Source organism: Sander vitreus, chromosome 14 (genome assembly GCF_031162955.1).
Source record: "Sander vitreus isolate 19-12246 chromosome 14, sanVit1, whole genome shotgun sequence".
Classification (NCBI taxonomy): domain Eukaryota; kingdom Metazoa; phylum Chordata; class Actinopteri; order Perciformes; family Percidae; genus Sander; species Sander vitreus.
In genome coordinates this window covers 16,617,659-16,641,102 of record NC_135868.1, presented here as the reverse complement: position 1 = coordinate 16,641,102, position 23,444 = coordinate 16,617,659, and the positions used below count along the sequence as shown (strand labels likewise).

At 40.2% G+C, this 23,444-nt stretch overlaps 1 protein-coding gene across 1 annotated transcript; it reads right to left on the bottom strand.

Annotated features, from left to right (window-relative positions):
- Positions 1 to 4,904: 4,904 nt before the first annotated feature.
- On the bottom strand, positions 4,905 to 23,368 carry nobox (NOBOX oogenesis homeobox). The gene is made up of 9 exons (XM_078268442.1): positions 19,006 to 23,368; positions 13,299 to 13,933; positions 9,535 to 9,697; positions 9,342 to 9,448; positions 8,987 to 9,117; positions 8,755 to 8,876; positions 7,860 to 8,112; positions 6,299 to 6,615; positions 4,905 to 5,568 (listed from the first exon to the last, which is right to left on the bottom strand). Exons 1-9 carry the CDS (start codon positions 19,037 to 19,039, stop codon positions 5,099 to 5,101), a joined length of 2,232 nt encoding a protein of 743 aa, XP_078124568.1. The 5' UTR covers positions 19,040 to 23,368; the 3' UTR covers positions 4,905 to 5,098.
- Between the last annotated feature and the right edge of the window lie 76 nt (positions 23,369 to 23,444).

Here is a 23,444-nt window from a genome sequence, read left to right as displayed (position 1 = left end):
AAACACACATTTATGGTGCGGAAGTTAAGGACAGCCACCATACACAGCCCACAGTGTTCCCACTGCACTGCACGTTGGGAGGCGTGTGTGTGCATTTTTGCATAGGCATGTATTTCTTGAAGTATACATGCCAATTCCTGGATTCTTAAGTTCAGCTCAGTTCAGCTCCTGAATTATACATAACTGTTTTGTGTTTTTCTATCATTTGTTTGTTTATTTTCTCCTATCCATTTTATCTCCTATCCGTCCTACTTTGTATTTTTGTAACTTTTTAAAGCGTTGACTTACATATATTTTAAGATCAAATTTACTAAGAACAGATCACACAACAACAACAACAACAAACAACAAAGGTAAAGATTCCCAACCAGATCAAAAAAACTTTTAACCTGACTCTTCTTCCCGCCTATTTCCCCGTTACTCCCCTCTCCACTGTCAGGTCAGTGGCGGGCCCCAACGGAGTAAACATAGTAGGAAAACACACCTTCATCAATACTCGCATACACACGTCTTTAATCTCTCTATAGACTCCACATACACACTAAACAGAGACCCCTCTTTTCCCTCCGACATCCCCCTCCACCCGACCCAATCCTGCATTCCTCTGCACCTCCCCTTCCTCCTTCTCTACACACACACACCTCCACCCACACACACAACCTGAACAAGCCACAATTGAGGGGGTAAGTCTGGGAGGGGAAGAGGAGTTTGGGCTCAGACTGTACAGTAAGTAGCCAGACAGATTTCCTACTGAACTGAACAGGCTGTAAAATCAAAAGTGTGTGTGTGTGTGTGTGTGTGTGTGTGTGTGTGTGTGTGTGTGTGTGTGTGTGCGTGTGTATGTGTGCATGCGCACGTGTGTGCGTGCGTGCCTGTGTGCGTGTGTGTGTTATGGTGTCGATGGTTTGGAGATGAAAGATTGGAGATGTTATTCCTGGACAGCATGTCATCTCTTGGAATGGGCTTTTTGGCTTATAAGAGAAGACACAACAGACACTCACGTACACATATTCGTGCACACAAACATAAAGTGAATTCACAAACACACACACACACACACACACACACACACACACACACACACACACACACACACACACACATGTGTTATGTAACCCCCCAAGAAAATAACAATAATAAAAAAGCCTTGATTACAGATTCAATGATTATCAAAATTGTTGTTGATTAATATCATTTTCAGCACTAATGGTTTTCTAACTCAGCACCAATTCAAGTTGATCAACATTCTGCAAATATAACCCCGAAAGCTCAGATATTTTCTGTTCCCCCCTGTTCTCTTCGTCCTTTTCCTTTTTAGTAACAAAATAGAAATCTAATATAAAGACACAGCATATTTGATTTTTTACTGAAAATAGGAAATGTTCCTGTAAGTCCTCTTTCACTGCCAACAGCCAAACCAACGCGGGGAGCTCAATTTCGAGAGTATTCATCACAATAGCACTGCCAGACCTGTAGAGTAAATGGAAACAAGTCTAAAACAAACAAATTCCTCCATCTCAGCTACACTGCATGCCATTAGGCATTTTTTTTATACAAGGCCACATTCAAATAACACAACTCCCAGTAAATATATTTACTATCAACATAGTGAGGGGAGATATTTTATCTCGGTCAAATCTGGGCCTTCCACTGTTTGTCTTCATGTTTACACAGCATGTGAACAGGCAAATCTATTCATTTTATCCAGTAAGTTGTTGTTTTCCTACAGCCACTCTGCCTCGTGTTCCCTGTTCCTCCAAACCCAACACAAGTCTATTTGTTGTATCTTTTCAAAACAAACTAAAAGTCAACACCCTAATGTCATCTGAACCAGAGGACCAAAGCACTGGAGGATCTCCAAACCATGTTTCAGCTTTGTTCCACATCCAACATTATTACTTTCAATCTGTTATATCAATAAACGTTATCCACTAATATCAATAAACTCCATTACTTGACTGTATCAAAGCAGTGTGTGTGTGTGTGTGTGTGTGTGTGTGTGTGTGTGTGTGTGTGTGTATGTGTGTGTGTGTACAGTCACAGGGTTTGGAAAGACTGCGAGGATTTTGTGTTCGACCACATCCATAAATATTGAAACAAGTTCCCTTTCTTCAAATCTCAGAATACTGAATAAATATTGACATGGTGGAATTGGGTTGGACTGAAGCATCCCATACCTGTGCTTACACACTCTCATATGCACATACATGCACACACACACACACACACACACACACACACACACAAATATGTGCCTACAGATACACACACATGCCCTCAGGCTGTGCTCTAAGCACTCTCTGTTCACACCAGGGAAGTCCTAGAAAAATTAATTACAAACCTACATGAAACCCTCCTCAGTCACACATGCAAGCCCACTGGCACACACATGTGAAGAAAGCTGAAACTGTGCATACTGACACAAGAGACAGATACACACAGTGATAGGCTTCACCTTATACACAAATAAAACTAAACTCCAGCGTTAAAACTTTACTTCACTGAGTTTGAATAGATTTCTCACACTCAGGGTTTTATTCCTGAAATGAATGTGTTGTGTGTTTCTTTATGCAAGCGAGTTTGAGAAATGAAGTTTTTATGCGTGTGTTTATGCTGCGCTTCTCCTGCCAACAGTAACAGCTCAGAGGCCAGTGAGCAGCAAGAGAGAGGTTCATTAAAACCCCAAATACAGCAGTTACATAACCAACAGTTCTGTTCATCCCAGAACCCCCTGTGCTACAAACACACTCCTCCCTCATCCCCATCTTCTTCTCCCTCCCACGCCTGCTGGCAGAGCCCACCCATCATCCTCTTCTCCTCCCATAGCAACAGCTCATCTCAGCTCTCCTCCTACTATGTTCCCAGACTAACACATTGCCTCACTCCTCCTTTATCTGCTCCCCTGGTCCCTGCCACCTCCTCCTCGCTCTCATCAAACCGTTCCCTCTCCTACTCCCACATCATCACCCAACTTCACTTCAAACTTTGCTTTACATATAGCAGGACTACGAACCAGGAATATTAACAAGAGTTATGACAGGAAACTAATTTGTTTTACTTTCACCACTGAGAGCAAAAATGACACAATGGTACCAAATGTCTTTTCTAGTCTCAAGAAAATGCCATCAGCTTTTTAGAGGCGGAGTTTCATATAGGGATTTGGATCCACAAGCCCTCACAACCGACTTGCATACTAAGAATAAACAGTGCGGAAAGTGCCGTTAGTGTTGGAACACAGCAGATGGCAACACAGATTAAGGATTTGGGCTGTATCAGTGATTGTCTGGGATACCTCTACCCTAGAAACAACTCTGTCCTGTTTCTCCTCCATCGGATTAGCGACTGTCACACACATTCCCAGATGGAAGGATGTCTGAGAAACCAACATACTGTTAAAAACTTCCCAGCATGCGGTTGTCTCAAATGAACAAACAGTGCCCTCTTTAGACCTAAAGACAGATCTCAAGCCATATAAGCAAAATATCGCATTTGAATCAGAGGTTCACAACCCCAGGGCGGTGGACTGTTACCGGGCCCTGGAACATTTGCTACCAGGCCACGAGGAAACCATATATGGTTAAGCAAACAAAGCTCAATAATAATTATACAACCTTGGAGGTGATTATAGTCTATACATTATTTTACCTTGGGTTTAGTAAAGTATCTATTTGTGCTTTAATTATCCTGAACTCCTCATCACTCACCATCATGCCCAACAACAAAAGCACACTGATCAACATACTGATCATAAGCACACAAGGTAACTGGTCCATCACCACCACCTTTTTTCAGTAGGCCACAACCTAAGTGTTCCTGAGAGGTCTATTTGTATTTTATTTTTATGTATTAATTAATCACATTGGCATACAGACAAAAACGATTCTGGGTAACACTTTACTTAAGCCCCCTAGTGAGCATTAATAAGCCGTATATAAACATTTCATAAATTGTTTATAACACACGATAATGTAGCAGTAGGTGGCTGTAAAGACATTTTTTGTACATGCTTATTAATGTACAGTAAATGCCAACAAATATAACTTCTCCTATGAAGATATTGAAGATATATTCTATATTATTACAACTGTGTTTTACTACATTGTCAATGTGCTTATACACCAGCCTCTTATGGAGGAGTTGTAGTTATTGACAAATACATTAACATAAGGTTACAACTACATTATAGTGTCTTATAAACCATTTGTTATGTTTATATACTGTTCATAAATGCTAATTAGGGAGACTTAAATAAAGTGTTGCCAGTTTCTGTTGTTTGCTACTCAACTCATGTGCACTCTCTTTCCTCTGTCTTGCTTTCTCAGTCTTTTTCTAACTTTGTATCAAGGCTAATTTGTGTGTTGGGAATCAATACTGAATCAAAATGTTCATAATTTGTGAACATGCATGTATATACTGATGGGGGATGTGGAGACACGCACGCGATTAACCTACCTTCCACGCCCCTCTCCGTCCGTTCTGCAGCAACATTGCCTCAATAAAAACAGTCCTCGCAGCAATAATATGTTGGCTGATTTAAAGCGTAGCTAAAGTGGCAATCCTTAAGATTTCAGTCATGGTTGTTTTAGAATTTGTATTTGAGTGAAAACAATAGAATTCGGCTTGAGGGTTTAGCAGTCTGGAGTCTTGTTGATACATGAGCTTCACGTTTTCAGAATTGTGTGCATAGTTGTTATTGTTGTTATTTGTGTGTATACAATGGAGGAAACTGCAACGCAACATTTTCTCACCTCAGGCACCCAGTTCATAATACTGCAAATATATAAATATTGCCATACTTTCATCAGTGGGCCATAGGCTCAATCACCATTGTGTTACCTTTTTCAGCGTTAGCTAGTGACTTAACTGACATGTATTTAAATGAAAATCTTGAGATTACAGAAAAAAAGGATTGATAGAACAATGGGCATTTATTGCAGCCAAGCAAAAAGCAGCCCAAACAAACCTTCTCACATTAATATGTCTACTGAGAACATCCTAATAGTAATACAAATTGAAAATACTGAATTACTCACATTTATACAGGATATGTTAACAAGGATACTTAACAAACACACTCTCTCACACAAACAAACATGAGTCAAAAGTGTATGGGGGAAAAGTCGCAGTGAAAGTGGCTGTGAATCTCTCGAGGGCTGTCATACTCAGTCTTGACACAAGGGGGCACTGGAGAGCTATCTGGAGAGGCAGGGCTGACCTGAGAAGGCAGCAGGGATGCAGCCTTGGTTGGAGTTATCTCCGCTCTGAGAGAAGGCCGCAGGGTGGACACAGGAGGGAGGACGGTGGTACTGCTGCTGCTGCTGCTGCTGCTGCTGCTGCTGTTGGTGTGTGTATGGTTGTGTGATGAGCGCTGGGAGCTTGCATGTGAGGGCCCGTGGTCCCCCCGGGTAAAGAATGAAGGGGGAGGCAGGGTGGTGGAGGAGGGTGGCTGGTGATCTCGAGCACCTCCCAAGCTGCCGGGGTAATTTGGAGGGCACTGAGTACGCTGGTGGATGGCTGGTTGACTGTACATACTACCCCACGGGTACGACTGGTACGCTGTGATCCCACCTGCAAGGAAACACACGGAACAGAGATGTGACAATTGAGCTTTATTGGATTAAATTTAGCTCTCAAGTTCAGGACCACACCTCAAACACTCCTTATCCTGTCATATGTTTATAAATGCTTAATTGCCCTTTTCTGTGCCCCACCAAGACTCCCCTTTCTCTCTCATAGTCATCTGTCATTGGTCCCTAGGTGTCCGCTGAGCCCATGTTGGCTCTTCCCCAAAAGCCTTTCCCATCCCTCAGAAATCATCCTACTCCAACATTATCATCTGCCCATCTTTACTCATACATTTCATATTCAAAAAACACTTATACTGGTGTGTTGTGATGTCCGAGGGATTATGACCAAGACGCATACCATTTGTTTGTCTTCCCTCTCTCTCCCAATGTTTACTGTCTAGCTCTAATGTCATTATCAATAAAAGGCAAAAATGCCAAAATTAAAAAAACAGTTAATGGTGTGGTCCTTGATCAAGAACTGACTGTAGAGTAGCAGAGGTTATTTTGGGCATTCAGGAGTCCAGAAGTAAAAGTCTTATTCATTTTATGAATAGATAATATTAGGACTAGGACTCCTCCTGACTAGGAGTCTGGGCACTTCCAAGAAGTGGATATGTATGAAACTCTTCCAGTTGACTCATCAGTGTACATGATCTACAACTAGATCAGAAAATATCTGGTTCTTAAAAAAGTAGAAAAAAATCTAATCAAATCTCATCCCAGTGACTCACCATTATGACCAGCCGACTGCAGCAGGATTTGTCCTGCGCTCTGGGACTGGAAGTAAGGGTGGCTTCCAGTGGAGTAGGTCACCATCCCAGTGGAGTTTCCCCCAGGGCCAAAGGTAAGGTAGGAGGTGGGGTTGGAATCTGGAGGGTTGGGTGTGAGGTAAGGTGAGGGGGTGAGGTAGGCCACGCGGGGCAGAGATGCTTGAGGTTGGTGCTGGGGCTGGCTGGTGGGGTAGGAGGTCTGGAACTGGTAGGAGAGAGAGTTGTTCTGCTGGCCTGAGGTCATGTAGTCAAGCTTCTCCCCAAAGTCAAATATAGAACTAAGGACAAAAAGATAAATTTAGTCAAAACCACACACACACACACACACACACACACACACACACACACACACAACCGTGTTTAATCCAGCTGCTAGCTACAGAAACTAACGTTACCATGCTGCCAAGTGTAATGTTAACTAGCATCACATGCAGCGATGCTTCTGTTGCCTTGAACGTCTGTTTCAGCGCATCAGAGAGAAGCGCAGGCATTTAAGTAGCACTGAAATCCGCATTGCTATTCGGTCCGGTAGACACCGTTCATTTAGGCACCGGTGCCATATTAGCACCAGGTTTTGGTACCCTTCCCTATATGGGACCTGCAACACGTACTGCATTAAGAAGACTGCAACAAACTGTTCTGTACTCAGGAAACAAACTGTACAACAAGAAATAAACAACTTCGTAATCTGTAGTATATGGCAGCTATGTCAAAACAACTGTTCAGTTGGAGCAGAATATGTAAACTGTGTGCTCAGCGCAACACACACACTACAGCTACATTAGCTTCATTAGAGGCCAGACAGTTCCTGCTACTTTGTATCTGTATGTGTGAACGCAGCATAAGAGTCTAGAGTCAGACATGCTAGCAACTCTGTGAAGCTGTATTTATGCAAAGCGCTGCTTTAAGGTAAATGCTAACGTCAGCATACTCACATTGACAGGTATTGTTCACCATGTTCACCGTCTTAATTTAGCGCATTGTCTTGAGATGGATAGAGATGTCACTAGTTTTGCAGGTATTTGATCATAAAACAGTATTGGACAAATTAAAATTTGCCTGAGACTGCCGCCACTCCAATACAGTGGAGGTGTATGCACATACAGTCAACAAATTATTTCCAATGTTCTTTAGGTTATTTAGGTTAACTGACTCTTTAAATCTCTTAACAGCAGGACTGGAACATTTATTGATATTCATTGTTTTGTACTGTCTTGCATTGGGGGATTTCTTTAGTGCTGTGATACATAATTGTAGCTAAAACTAACAAAAATAATTTTGTACAAAGCAATTTTTAACTGAGATGTCTCCCAGCATGATTTCTCAAATATTTCAGAGCGCCAGCCAAAACCGACCCCCCACTATTACAGGCGCTGTCTGAGGCATCATTATATCCGTATTTCACAGGATCCCAGCTCCTGTCTGCAGCCTCTGTCCCCCTGTCATGTCTAGTACTCGTTGGTACCCTGTTCAAATCATCTTCCTAGTATTCATGTCAGAGTCTGTTGTGAACCAAGCTGACCTGGTGTCAGTCTGCAGAGACTGTGTGTCACGATGGGCCATGGCGGAGCCACCCTCCAAAGCATCCAGGAACAGAGGTGAGGTGTGAGCCAGGGTGTTAAGGAGAGGTGGAGTGGGGTTGGCATGGTTGTATGTCATTGTGAAAAGGGGAAGACTGGCTCGCCGCAGGGGGGGAGGGCTGTACATGGGGCGGGGGTGGTATCCCCCCTGAGATGAAAGCTGGTGCTGGCCCACATCTTTCACTCTGGATTGACCTTGGAGGTGACACAAACAAATTTTAGCAAAAAAGATTAAAGCAACACTGTAGTTTGCTTTCTGGGGAATTTTACTATCAACATGTAGGGTGAAGGTCCACTGTGCACTAAGTTTAAACATAGCTCAAGTCAATTCATGGATTCTTACAGCATCAAGGTATAGCTTCTCTTAAAGAAAATACTGCAAAGACTGATGGTTGGTCCGACTACAAACTGAGTTATGGAGTTATAAAGCCACGAACTGCAGTACTGATAATAAACTGAGATCAAATTTAATTATGCAAAAACAGAGATGATTTTTTGATGACATTTACGGGACTTTGGTGGCTACAACCAAACAAGGCCCTTCATCTCAACATGCCCAATGCCTAACACGATCTTTAGGATTTAATTGTAACATGTATTACATGTATTGTAATGTTTATATACTGAGCAAAGATTATTAAACCTTTAGCTGTGGAGAAGGTACCATCTGCTACTTGACATTTCAGCATTTAGCAAACCCTAAATTGAGTTAGGTCAGGGAAATAGGATAGTTCCTCCAAAACCAAACTTATTTTTAGTAGTAATTATGGAGCACAATGACCTAATAAGGAGCAAAACATTTTAAATAATTGTGTAAATGCATGTGGATTTCAACACTTGGACTGTTGAGGCTGGCCAGCAGGTTGCTGTAGGAGGGCGGAGTTTGGTTGGACAGGGTGGTGAAAGAAGGTGCTGCAGGGGTGAGCTGGGGCAGCTTGGTGGCTAAGTGACTAGAAAAACTGAAAAAGAGAAAAAACATACATACATCAAATTACGCTTAAATACAAGTAATTTGCAACATGTGAGGCGTAACAAAACTACAAAACACAGATGGATTAAACCTTAATACCTGTTGGGAGCCAGGGTGGGATTGATTTGGTGATGTGGGGGGCTGCTGCTGCTGCTACATCCAGGTCTAGTCTTAGCCGTGATAGAGCGCTCCATTTTTCTCCACTTAGCCCTGCGGTTCTGAAACCAGACCTGGTTCACAGAATGTGAACCATGCAGAGTGAGACCATAAAATGGATATCAGGAAAAATGACGGAGGATGGTGTCAAGAAAATGAAATGAAAAAGGATGAAAGGGTTGATGAAAAAAGGGAGTCAACGCCGAGACGGGAAGGCTTCATTCTCTGCTAATTATTCTTTCTTCTGGGAGGTACATCACCAAATAAGCAATGTCAAGGAGTCAGGGAAATTTCTAACCATAATTCTTTGAGGTGTGACACCAACTGAAGCAGCAATGACTTTCCTCTTCTCTGCATCAGGATAGTGGTCTTCCTGGAACAAGGCCTCTAAATGCTCTAACTGATCTGCGCACACACACACACACACAAAATGGTCAACTATTTGCATAATCAATTCTGAACACACCTGGACAAACTGACAGCTCAGTTACCAGTACTGTAGAGTGTTCGTGTTTTCTTTTTCGGTGCAGGCTGAAGCAGGCAGCTGTCCACAGTCTCTAATCCCGGCAGCAGAGGGAAGCTCAGAGTCCGGCCTCGACCCCTGGTGCTGTACCGGATGGAGCGGCGAGTGGAGTAGACCTGCGTTATCTCCATCTGCCATGAACCAGACAAACATTACCTAATCTCAGTCAAATTCAATCAGTTAAATATTGTCTGATCTACCATGTATTTCCTTTAAATATGATGTTCTCATTGTCAAGTGTGTTGACAATGACAAATATGTGTTCGGAGTCTGTCACACCACAGGTACATGTGTTATTACCCACGCAAACAAATCTGAATGATTATAAAAATCCCCAAGTATATAAAATTAGGTTTCAAAATAAGCAGTATTCTCTGCTCTCAGACGCTAGGGGTCCACTGAAGGCACTGAGCCAAAACTGCCATGAGCAGTACTTGCTGGTGGGCCAGGTAGCCAATTTGGGCTAAAAGACTGAAAGGTACTTTAGTGACGACTATTTTGCTTGTGTTTATATGATTGTGGCATTTAACAGAGTTGCTTATTCATGTATTTATTAGACTGAAAGAGCTTAGATATGAAATGCCATTTTATTCAATATTAAATAAAAAAATAAATGTTTATGAAATATATCCTGAAATAAATAAATGTATATATAAATATATAAATGAAACCATTCAGAGTGAGACCATAAAATGGATATCAGGAAAAATGACAGAGGATGGTGTCGAGAAAATGAAAGGAAAAAGGGAGTCAACGCCGAGACAGGAAGGCTTCATTCTCGGTTTGTAAATATAAATATATAAATGAGTCAAATAGGGATGCAAAATACACTCAACTTACGATTCGATACACAATTTTAAGTACACAATACGATTTTGTCACGATTCTTTTAACAGAATGAAATGACTGAAAAATATTCCTTTATTTATAAACTTAGCACAAAAAGTAAGGAAATTTGGTAGATTATTTCTCTGTGGTAACAACACTTTTTGGCAATAAATCTTATACCGTTGGAAAGCCTATTTAGTTCCCTTTCAAATGGTGCCCCACTTGTAAGGAACATGCATTTGTGGGATGAGCAGCAGCACTGAGTATGTGGGTTGCGCCCATGAAAAATTTGCCTAATCTTCTCTGCCAATGCCAGACAGGTTATTTTGCTGTTGCTATTGACACTTGTTTTGAGCTTCTGGTACCCCCCCAGGTGCTGCCCTCAGGTGCCTGATTTAGAGAGGAGATTCTGCAACCCGTGGCAATCCCATATCTCCACAGTCTGGGACCGAACTCTATCCTCCAAGATGACAACGCTCGCCCCCCACAGGGCGAGGTTTATCAGAGACTACCTCCAGAATGTGGGAGTTGAGAGGATGGAATGGCCTGCCAGCAGTCCTGACCTCAACCCCATTGAACACTTGTGGGATCAGCTTGGGCGTGCTGTTCGTGCCAGAGTGACCAACACAACCACATTGGCTGACTTGCTGGTGACCAGCATGAGGAGGTGGTGCAAGGCTGTTGTGGCTGTGTATGGTTCTTCCACACGCTACTGAGCCATGTACTGTCCATGTGAATTGAGTTACCGCCAGAGAACGTCGAGTCTCAAATACCACTTGAGCATTAAAAATGTAATATTCAATTGATCTGCAATTATTTTATTAATTGTTTGGTTTATTAAATGTGAGAATATAGAAAAATGCCCATAGCAATTTCCCAGTGTCCTATGTATTGTCTTCACATTGCTTAATTTGTTTGACCGTCTAAAACAAAGATTTATCATAATTTTAAAAAAAAGCAGCAAATCCTCACAAAGATGGGACTTCTTCCTGGTTAATTTTATTTTGTAAAGAGTGAAGCTTGAAATCAGTGGAAATGTATCTATGATTATCTATGATTCTGGGTGGTGAGCAGAATACAAAATACAGATTACTTCATGGTGTAGACAGTCATACTGGCAAATAATGATGAAATAGAATACATTTTCCCCCATTTCCCCTTACATATTTTCACAGTAAGATGAAATGATTTGACACAGTTTGACATTCTCCAATTGTGGTTATTCCAATGTTTTAATGAAGCTCTTTCCCCTACTGATATCACACTACACCATACACTGAGCCAAATATTCAAATCCAGGATGCTATATTCACAGCTGCATCATTAATATTGCAGAAGGTTGTAGGTGTGCATCATTTCATACATATTGCACTGTAATTTTACATGACAGATGAGTTATTATTAGAAACCTGGAGATCTTCACATGCAAACATGTCTGTTGGGCTGAAGAAGTTAAACCTCATGCTCCGTTTTCAAGTCTTGCAAACATCCCAAAGTTACCAAAGATCTCAAATCTGTCAGTCGGAATTTGGGGGAAATATGTCAAAAATGAAGCAGCAGACATGCATAATATTTTCATTGGATTGAATAGTGCAGCCATAAAATACATGGTTATTTTAGTAAGAATATTTTAAAAGTATATAACCATCATATAGCCTAAATAAAGAGCTGCCACAATGTGATACAATCTGATGCTATCCAACACAACTGTTGACATAAAGTCTACTTTTATGATGCCTATAATGTCACACTGTCATAGAGGTGTTAATTCAATTATATGTTTAAGCATTAAGGGCATAGGTAGTTGTCGTGTTGTACTGGACTGAATTTCATTCAGAGTTTCTAATTTCTGCACCCCTCATGTATGTAAATAAGAATAACAAAACATTTGCTCTATGTTTTATTCCTTCTAATTTTACTGTATGTTATGTTTTACTGTTGTTACTTTTTGTAAAGTACTTTGGATACCTGCTGGTTGCTGTAAAGTGCTATATAAATAAATGTTGATTGATTGATTTGAAATCCCTCAATATAATGTAGTCCAGTATAACACAACCTTTTACTATGACCTCAATAAAAAACATATTGTTTTTTGCACAATCCTGGAAATGTATACATGTCCAACAATGTCCCCAAAAACTGAACATTATAAACTTCCTAAAGGTAGACTTTATGACAGAGGTGTTGTATTGAATTGCAATTGATTGTACAGGCGTATCTAAAAAAGTGTTCACTAAGAGTATATTACATATAATGCCACACGATCTGTAATAAGATGATTTTTCCAGTCGTAAAGTCAATTAAAGGGTAACTCCAAGTGTTTATTGGTCTTGGGAAGTGCTACATATGTAAATACATTTAAAGAAGTTGCACAAAGCACATCAGTAGATCCATAGAAAGCTGCGCAAAATCTGATAAAATGCGTCGGTTGGGTCTGAAGACTACAAGTTTGAAAATTAAACAAATCTGGGGTTGTGGAGTCAGACAGAAGTGAGTTTACCAGAACTCTGTAGCAGCTACTCATCTCTGCTTGAGGTTAGCGGCTCAAGGCTACATTAGCCATAACTAGCATAAACACTTGAATCACTGACCGAACTGTCAACAGTCAAGTGGCATTATAGGTAATGTATGCACCAGGTTTTGACAAGGAAGAAGAATGCATGGAATGAAAAATACTGTATTTCTAGTTGTGCTGCATCAATTTTGATTACTTTTTTTAAACTGTCCACCAAGAGTCTGACAATGATATAGGAGTGCAATGCTAAATCAGTGGAGTACTTTAAGGGGAAATAAAGGTGCATTAAGGAGGTAAAAAGTTCTGGAAATATGGTTCAGGTACAATGTTGGTCACTATATGTTCGGAGCTCATACAGGGATTGATAAACAGTGACAGTCTATTCTTACCTCGAGAGGCTGTGGGCCCTGCTGGGGGGAACTGTGAGGCCTTTTTGTCCCGTGAGGCTGAGGAGGTGCAGGTTGGATTGAGACTGGAGGTTGTGAGGAGTACAGCAGGGGAAGAGGAGCTGAAGGGCAATACAGCCCTGTACCCCCACAACCCAAGTAGACAGGATCAGACAGGTCGCAGCTGTTCATCAGGCCAATGGGAGGCTCCGACAGAGCTGAGCTCTCCTCTGAGCTCATTGCTGACACCTCCTGTATCTGACTCTCCTTCTCCTCAAACCGCAACTCACTTACAGCTTTTAAACCTCTCTTGTTTCTCACTCGCTCACTTTGCTTCTTACCTCGCTTCTTCCTACTCTTTTTCTTTTCATCTTTCTCTTCTAGACTTTGTGTTTCTCTGTCCTGTTGCTTATCAGCGATTGTTTGCTTGTTGTTATCAATCTTGTTTTCCATCTGCCCCCCCTGTGCCTCTTCCGCTTCCAGCCTACTCTCTGGCTTTACCTGCTCCTCTTCTTCTCCCTCTGTCGTTATCAGTTCCTTTTCTGACACAACATTCTTTTCTTTCTCCTCCTCCCCCTCCATGTCTTCTCGGTCTGTCTCCTCTCCTGCCAGTTCCTCACACAGAAGGCTTGGACAGTCTGCAAGTGTGAAGTGAGAGTTTTTCTTTTTACTTTTGTCTAGGTTCTGTAAACCCTGGACCACTTTCATTTAGATAACATGGATCAGCAAGTTATCTGTACTTTGTCTTTAGAACACCTACTATTAATTAAACCAGAAACTTCTACATAACTTTGTAACATGTACCAGAATGCTGCAGGCAGATTTCTAACATGGACTAAGAGAAAAAAAAAACATCTGTCCTTAAATCATCAAATTAGCTTTTGGTGCTAGAACTGACTTTAACACCACCTACCAGTGTTGGGCTAGGGTTGTATGATCAGGGTTCAACCCTCCTTTTGGAAATTCAAACCAAGCCAGTCTACATGGGTATATTACAATGCAGAGCTCACCTGGCTCAACCCGGGAGCAATGCATAACAATTACCTTAAGTGCTAGAAATGGGCGGGGCTTTCACATCATATTCAGAGTACAGCTAACATCACATACTCCAGCAGAACTGTTTTGTAGCTACTTGAATCTGTCATTGTAGAGAGAGATAAATAAAGCTTAGGCTACTTCATGATTGTTTCGCAGTGATTACGTTCTAAAGGACAGTAGAATAACCATCAAACACTTCTTAGATGATTTTGTGCAGACGATTTCTCCTCTGCATATTTATTGCAGCAGCTGGACACGGAAGTAGGTTACTCTAGTATAGATTTTTGACTATTTTAAGACAAGGGGAGAACATTTGTCTTTGTTTGATTTCATTAAAAGTAAAAGTTGGGCTTTGCTGTTGGCTTCACGACTCATTTAAAAAAAAAAAAAGACAAGACAAAAGAGAGATTCGCGCTACCCAGCAGCTGCACTGGACTGCAGGCTGAAGACGTCTTGTGCCAGAAAGGGAGTAAGAGCGGCAGTGCAGAGAGAATTAAACAAAACTTATGTTCATACGTTTACGTTCTAACACTGGGTTTCTACAAGCAGTTTTGCCTGTTAAACTCCGCTGCTGCTCTGCCGGCAGACTAGTGAACATCTGGGCACCCACTGCCAGCGGACTGTTCGGAAGTGAATTGAAACCGCTCCTGTCTGCTGTTGTTGAAGCTGCCTGTAAAAACCTAGTTATATACAGTCTATGGTGAAAACTCAGCGTAAATCACAGTGAGACAAATTTACGTTGTTATTTTGTCAAAGTGTGCAGCGAATATAGGCGGCGACCTGTGACGATTGCCCCACTGTCATTTCCAACCAATCACATAACTGTGATTGGTTGTGACAGTGACAGGCCGTGCGCAATTCACATTGAAATCGACCCTAGTCTATCCTGATCAAACCCAACTGGGTTGCAAAGCCGAGTAGTTTGAGGAGGGTTACCCAATTCAAACACACAGTTAACCTGGGTATAACCCTGATTGAGCCATTGGTGTGAAAGGTATTAATCTGCCTTGGCCTTGCTCCACCATCAGTTCGATATACTTAAGAGATATGAAAGATATGTACCGAAACTCAATTACATTTATTCGGTGAGGCTGCCTTTAGTTTTAATGCTCGCAGTTGCTGAAATAGATTCCCTAAGGACTCTAAATACTTACTTAAAAGCAGCTTTAAAACATTTACTTTTTCTGCTGCCTTTTCAATGATGTGTATTACATCCTTTCTAATAGAATTATTCATATGTGTATTTCTTCCTCTGTGCTTGTTGTGAACGTCTATTACAATTAATATTATTTTTAGTAGTAACAGTATTTTCTTACTGGGTTTTTTGTATCTTTTTTCAATCTTTTTTGTTTCCTTCTTAATCTTTATGTGAAGGACATTGAGTTTCCCCCAGTGTTTATAATTTGAAATATACAGTAAATATTAAGCTGGGAGGCTGTGAGTTAAGTGCAGGGGTGGAAGTAATGAATTTATTCTTGTTACTGTATTGTGCTTTGCTATATTTCAAGTTGCACCCGTTAAAAGAGTAAAAACAAAAGTCACATTTAGTTGTGAGAATGGAACACAAGAAAGGAGATAAATCAGGAGGGCGGAGTTCGATAGCAGTGCACTCAGCTGACACTCCAGAAAACGTGTTGTAAATGTTTACATTCACCGACCAAGGGTTAGCCGTCAGCTAGTCTGGATCAACGATAGTACATTTCCAGGATAATTGGTGCCACTGATGTCCCTTTGCTTCTGCTGTGTGTTGCCATTCTTGAAATCTGTTCGGTTTGACAAACAAACTTTGAGCTAGCAAGCTATATGCTGAAAATGGCAAGTTATGAAGAAAATTTGGATTGTGCAACAAGGCAGGCCTGCTCGATTCTTTCAGAGAATGATTGTAAAGATTTACAAAGAATATATCTATGGCATTTACTATCTAACTGGAGCATTTTGGGACCAATTGGTGGGGACTGCTGTGGACGAAGTACACACAGCGATAAACTGGTAAGAGCAAATTGCATTTAACCATGTATCCAGCTAATTTAAATAGCTCACGTTACTGTATTGTGTTAACAGTTAACTAATATTGTACATGGTGTTTTCTTTTGAGGGGTGCAAAAAAACAAAGGGATTGTTATTGGTTTAAAGAAATGCAAAGAATCCCAGAGAGTTTTTTTCTCATATCCTAGAATGTATGTGTAGAGGGGCCGGACCTTACTCCACAGTGCTGGATGGGTTCAATAAAAACTAGCCAAACAAAGGTTTATGAACTATTTATTGAAAACAATGACTACATAACATTAACCAATAATTTGGAAAGAAATAACTATTTACATATTAAACAAATCTAAAAGATGATACAGATACAGATGAAGTGTAGCCATGATGTGCTTTGTCAATTAAATCTGGTTGGTTTGTCAAATGTTATGGTTCAGGAGATTAAATACCGGATTACCCGGAGCCCAAATGATGTGTTAACAACTCAACCTTAATTCTATACTATGATCCATACAGAAAGATACATGTTATTATAAATCTCAACACTTATAATCCAAACAAGTTCATTTAGCCTACTATTTAAATGTATAAGTGATCTTTTTTCTTATACAAAAACTTTAAGCCTGTCGTATAAGAAAAAAGATCATTTATAACTCCTAACTCCTGTTAAATCATATAAAACTACGGCTTTCTAAAGCCAATTCTTGTTCTTTTTGTTTGTTAGATCTTTGTTTGTTTTTCGAAGTGTTTTAATCCTTGTTTTGGGGATCCTAAACAGCTGTTTTGTACTATACATGCACTCATTAAGATCTCATCTTAACACATTTCTGTCATTCAAACAACTCTGAGTTGTAGTTTCAAACTTGTACAGCCAACTTAATAAAATCTCAGGTTTTTATTCGGGCTCGAGTCCATAAATACAGGCATGGAGAACAGGAACTGAAGGCTTGGTTAGCAGTAAGGGAAAGTCTGCCGATTTTCAACCAGCTCTGTGAACTGCCGTACATGAAGATGAACGGCGCCAGTGCCCAGAGGTAAGTGTTTACCCGCCGGCAAAACTCCGCTGGATGTCTTGCGTGAAAATCTGCGACTTTACCTCTTTGCTTTTAGCGTACCCGACACTGCCTTAGCCGCATCATCCTCCCCCAGCTCTGTCCAAATATGGTCACTTCTGGCTCCAAAATAGCAAAATGACGACGGCCAAAATGCCGTCAAAACGGCCGTCCAGAAACCAATGGGTGACGTCACTGATGCGATGTCTATTGCTGTATCTCAAATCGCGCACTGTACTTACACTTGCTATTTTGAGTACATAGTGTGTCCACACTGACTGAGTATGGCCAAATGCAGTGCACTACAAGTACCCAGAAGCTGCATTCAAAACGATCAAAACAATGAGTGTGGAATGATGGACACTACTCTCGCCCTCAACTGTCGCTATCTTTGCTACGGAGCGGATCTTACAGGCCCAGCAACGTATTCTCAAACTTGTGAAAATGGCGGGAGAGGAAGCTGCAGCTGTTGCGATTGAAACGGCGAACACCAAACTACACAAGTTTAATTTATACATGTTTTTTTCAATAAGTAGCACTAAAGGCTACTGTAGTCGGATAGTGAGAAAACAAGCCGGTATATATTTTAGCAGGCAACAATATGTGGCGAGAGTGCTCCGCCCGGTTACAATTAACCATTAAAAAGCAGAGGAAGAAGAGTCATGTTGGGGGTCAGTGCATGTAGTGCAATGGTTGTGCACAATTTGAGACAACACTACCCTGTTGAAATGTAAGCGCTACATCTGTGAGTACACACTGTACTACATGTAAGTGTACTCACGGGAAGTTTCAGAATTGAGACACACCTTATGACTCAGCCCCTTTTTAAGAAGCAGGAACAAGGGAATTTTTTTGCATTTTTTCTTTATAACCATTTACGAACTATCAAAATAGTTAAACACTGTTGGGTCTGAATGTAACTAAAAATGTAACTTACAAAAAATACAATTAAACCTTCAGCTGAATAATTAAAATGTGACCAATCTATGTAATTAAAACATTTTAGAGACTTCTTGGGGCATGTGTTAGAGGGGACATGGACACATCACCTGTCTAAATCCTGTCTACGGCCATGTTTGCAACTGTTTGACAGTTTAAAATATTTTATTTTATTTGACTTTATATCTGGGGAAAAAAAACTGCCTGTAGTGTAAAAAACAACTTTGTGTTGGAGGAGTTATTTCTTTCATATTTTATGATTTATGCGGTGACCTGCAGGTTGTATAAAAACTGATAAACGTCATCCTCACAAGGACCTGCTGCCTGCAGTGACTTAATTAATGTCCCAGCTGTGCAGCGCCTCGAGCCACCTCACCTGACCGTTAATTAACTCTGAGCTGCGAGTTGCAGCTAAACTAGCTAACCTGTCCCCGTCAACAAACACCGGGTCGTGAATGTTAATAGCCGAGTTTTAAATTACTAAATTGTCTCTGTGGAGCTGAGCAGCACGGGGAGCTGCACCTCACAGGAAAGATTAGGAGCTTTAAATACACCCAGGAAGTTTTAAAAGTCTTTCAAAGTTTACAAAATGACACAGAAGTTGAGTAGCCTAAAGTATGTCTATGGTGGACAGGTGAAAATTGCCAAAGCAAGCCAATGAAAAAAAAAACATTAAATGTCAGCCTATATGTCCTTACCAAAATCCTCAGCTTCATCGCAGTCTTCGTCCATTGCGACGGTCAAAACCAAGAAACTTACTAATAATCAATTAAGCAACGCAGGGTAACGAAGCGAATTGCTCCTGGTCTGGAGGCTAACGAGGCTGATTGAATGATTAGCTACCTTCATCAGCAGTGTGACGGAGAATTATCGCGTGAAGGGGGAAACTGAACCAGCCAATCAGTGATCAGAACAGGTCCAATAAAAACCTGTAGCAGTCTGAGAGATATAGGCTATAATAGGAAAACAAAGTCATGTGATCAATTTTACCCTCAATTTACAGGATATTATTTATTTACTTATATGACAGGAATTCTGACTCTGTTTTGTAATAAATCAATTTATTTGTTATTTTGGCCAACTTTTCTATTTATAAATCAACATTTACAAGTTTACTGAGCTGATTATTTATGTCAAACAATACATTTAATATATACCTACATGTACCAACAAAAAGGTTGTTAAAACACAAAGCACCTGTAAGCTTTACAAGGTTGTCACTTATTAATTGGATGGAGTGTTGATATACACAAGTTGTCTATTACCTGCCATAAACTTTTATTTTTTCAAAAATGTATTAAAAAAGAAACAAGAAGAATGTGTAATATGTATACTCATCAGTGGCAGAAAGCAACTAAGTATGTTTACTCAAGTACTGTATTTAAGCACAACACACCCCCAACCACTCCACCTTAGTGTTGCTTGTGTATTGATGCATTGGTATTAACAATCTTATATTATCATATATAACATTTGTCACAGGGGCATTTTTTCTGCAGGTATATACTCTTTCTTGTAAAACTTTATTTTTATATGAAGTAGTTTTACATTTTGTTATTGGTACTTTTACTTCTTCCACTACTGATATTCATAATACATGTGGCAGTGGCACTCAGAAGTGAATTTCAATTATCTTCTTATAACTTCCATGGTATCGCTATAATAGTGAAATATACAAATTTAGTTGGGACTCATATCTCAATAACATTAACTGTTATCATTATTTGGATATTGAATTAACCCTAGCCCTAGGTTAATAAAAGACAAGATTATTATGAATATTGAGTCATGTAATCCATAATAATGTGTTTTAGGTTTTCAGTGCAGGTTGACTCAACTTAAAAAAACAAAAAAACATTCAGACATTTATGTGCCCTTAAATCTAAAAACAAAAAATACAACATAAAACTGAAGCGAAGGCTTTGTGGCTGAAGAATAACAAGGCTCTTGGCTTGTGACCCCTTAACACAAAATAATGCCTACTTAACAAATGTTGTACCCAGTTGTGACCAGTTCAATGAAAGAGTGATGTCTTTATTTTGATATAAATAAAGGTCTTAAAAGTGGAAAATGTGCAGCTATTTCCAAAACAAAAAGCAAAAGATTAAGCATAAAGGTAAATTGAATGTCCGGAAAAAAATAAGCAGGAGTTTGTGAATCCAAAATCTTTTTCCTGCTTTCCTCTTTAATAATCTTGTGACCCCTCAGAGTTATCCTGGGAGTCTTTGTCGGGGTCCAGTGCCCCAGATGGGGAACACTGCTGTAAATGAACGATACATAATGCTGATCCTTTGAGCTTCGTATTCCACAAAGGCCTAAACACAAATAACAGCTCACTATCTATTATTTAGTTGTTTCAGTTGTTCCACTGTTACCCACCAGATGGGGTACTGACTGGACCCCATGCACGTCAACCTTTTTCTGTCTACTGCAACTCTACTGTTCTACCCTTCCTAAACAGAAAAACACTCACATAAATCCCCTCTGTGAGAGGCACATTTCTATATCAGCAGCCTGACTTAGCAAGGCCAAGACAGCTTGTTGTCTTCTCTGGATCCAGGAAAATGCCATGTGCAGACTCCCTGGTACTCCACCACTTCAGGTAACCTTGGTTTTATCTGGTTTGATGCAAAGACTATCAACTGAACTAGAAAGATTCCCTTTCCTGTGCTCACAAATCCCCACGGACAGTTTATCTAATCACATAAGTATATTTTTATGCAATGACTTAAGAATAACTTAATAGCTCTGGCTGTTCCTCCCATGAGGGTCTACTGAGTAAAGCAAGTGTAAATAGGCTGTTAAAAGGCTGTGATCACACATATACATAAAGTAGCTCTGTCAGATGTAGAGTCAAGGCATACAGCGTGTAATGTTACTGGGTCAGAAATGCTGTGTGATATCACTAGAGTGAGACTTAATGTCTGCATGGGACTTCTTTTGAATGCATGTTACTAAAATATATTCTCATTCTGAGCAGCCATTTCTTATGCACTTATGTTTCAAGTGCCTCACTGTTGGACACTGAGTGTCCAACAAATCGTGGGCCTAGAGTTTGAGTTCAATCCAGCACCAGAGTCAGAGCTTAGCAAGGATCGAAAGGTTCAGTTCACCCAAATTACAACAAAAAAAAATCACACAATGTGATATCTGGTAATGCAAACCTTTTAGTTTTTTTGCTTATGTTTTGAGATATCTGTCTCTGAGATGTATTCCTCCTCCCAAGCTTAGTGGAAATAAATGGAATTTAATTTGTAATGCTCACAGCATTGAAAAATCTGATTTAAATAATTCAACAGTAGTGTCTTTGCAGCAACAATGTCCTGGTTTGGTTTAATCCAAAGACCACACTAATAACAGTTGTCACTGACAACAGTGCTTTCTACCAAGAGAATTTTGAATGTTGATAGCCTTTAAAGGGGAACTATGCCATTTTTTTTAAGCTTAATTTACCTTAACTGAACAGCTTCAGAGTCATTGGAATGGTTATATGACTTTTTTCGTGTTAAATGGTCAAAGTATCAGGAAGTATCGCGTGATATCAGATCTTGTGATGTAACAAATTGCTTCATGGCACTGCATGCACTGCATACATCCACGCCCCCATTCAGGAACCGGCTAGCACAAGAACAAGCTAGCGATGGAGTTTTTCACACTATCTTCATGGCTGAGCCGGCAAAAAAAAAGCAGAAAGCTAGGAAAGCATTGTCGGAGGAACAGAGAAAGAGGAAACGGCAAACTGAACGAGCGAGGAGTCAGACACAAGTAAACATAGGAACTGCCAAATATCTATTCCGAAGCTGTAGGGGGAGCTCTATAGAGAAACCTGTGAGCAAAAAGCGAGAAAACAGCGGAGTAATTGCCAAAACTGCATAGCGCCCCTTTAATTGTGATTAGCAAAAGTAACCAGGACACTGTATCTGGAAAGAGATGTTGCTTTTTGTGAAATGCTATGAGCATCACAAAATGTATTAAAGTAGAAGCTGAAATATCAGAAACAGATATTGGGAGAATAAAGTTAAGCCTATATGCATGGCTACATACCACTAAAGGTTTTGTAAATATGTTTTTTTAATTCCATGAGGTCACGTTATTTATGTAGAAATTTTACAAACTGCAGCTTTAATAGCGGCTGGAGAGAGTACTATTGAAAAAGGCAAAGCAATCGATCAACTTAAATATTACTCAATTAGAACCTGGATTAGTTGTGTTAAACACTCCCAAGTTTAAGTACATAAGCAGCTCTTCTGAAAACTATTCCATATAGCAGGTACATTGGGTGATGGTGAAAAGGCCAACAGGGCTGACTATATTTTGATCTCATTACATTCCTCTCCAATTCTTTCTTGCTCTGCAACATAGCCACACTCTTTATTTTACAGAAAAGCTTATTTTTCAACAGTATGACTGACAAGAGCTTCCTAAAACATAGTATTCTTGTGATTTATTATGTAATATATTAAGTAAAGTCCTTTAATACATTCACCCATTATTTATACCTGCTTATCCTTTAGCTGAGCCGCAGGGGGCTGGAGTCTATCCCAGCTGATATTAAGCAAGAGGTGGGGACACTCTGGACAATTCATAATTATACTAATGAACAAAGATGGATTACTTTGACCCCTAGAGGCTGGTTGGTTTTGGTAATTCAACTATTGGTGTATTTGTTAGGGAATTAGTACAACTAAAGTGGGTTTGGTATTGTTGCCTAATCTTTTAGCCCTGTGTCAATATCAATATTATTTAGTTTATATTGAGCACACATGGTGCAACTTCCTAAATCAAGTTGTGTTTAATCAAATCACGCAATCTGACTCCCAGAAAATCTGGAACCAGGTAGTGTTTTTTCAGGACATGGTTGGTTTCTAGGTCTCTGGGCAAATAATGAAGTTGCAATGTGCTGTCTGGTGTGTGCACTATACTTGAAGGAATAGTTCGACATTTTGCAAAATGCCGGTGAGTAAGCCAGCCACCAGTTAGCTTAGCATAAAGACTGAAAACAGCGGGGAAACAGCTAGCCTGGCGCTGTTTCAAGGTAACAACGTCCACCTACCAACACCTCATGTATTACTGAGAGCAGACTGGACACTAACAGCAGAATGGAAAATTATAGATATCTTGATGTATCCACCACAAT

What these genes read in the sequence shown, in the direction of transcription:
- nobox (XM_078268442.1), bottom strand. Translation starts at nt 19,039, where the DNA reads ATGGACGAAGACTGCGATGAAGCTGAGGATTTTG. An exon ending in ACGAACACTCTACAGTACTG is followed by an intron (nt 9,449 to 9,534) that starts GTAACTGAGCTG and finishes GTGTGTGCGCAG; the next exon opens with ATCAGTTAGAGCATTTAGAG. An exon ending in CCCACCCTGGCTCCCAACAG is followed by an intron (nt 8,877 to 8,986) that starts GTATTAAGGTTT and finishes TCTCTTTTTCAG; the next exon opens with TTTTTCTAGTCACTTAGCCA.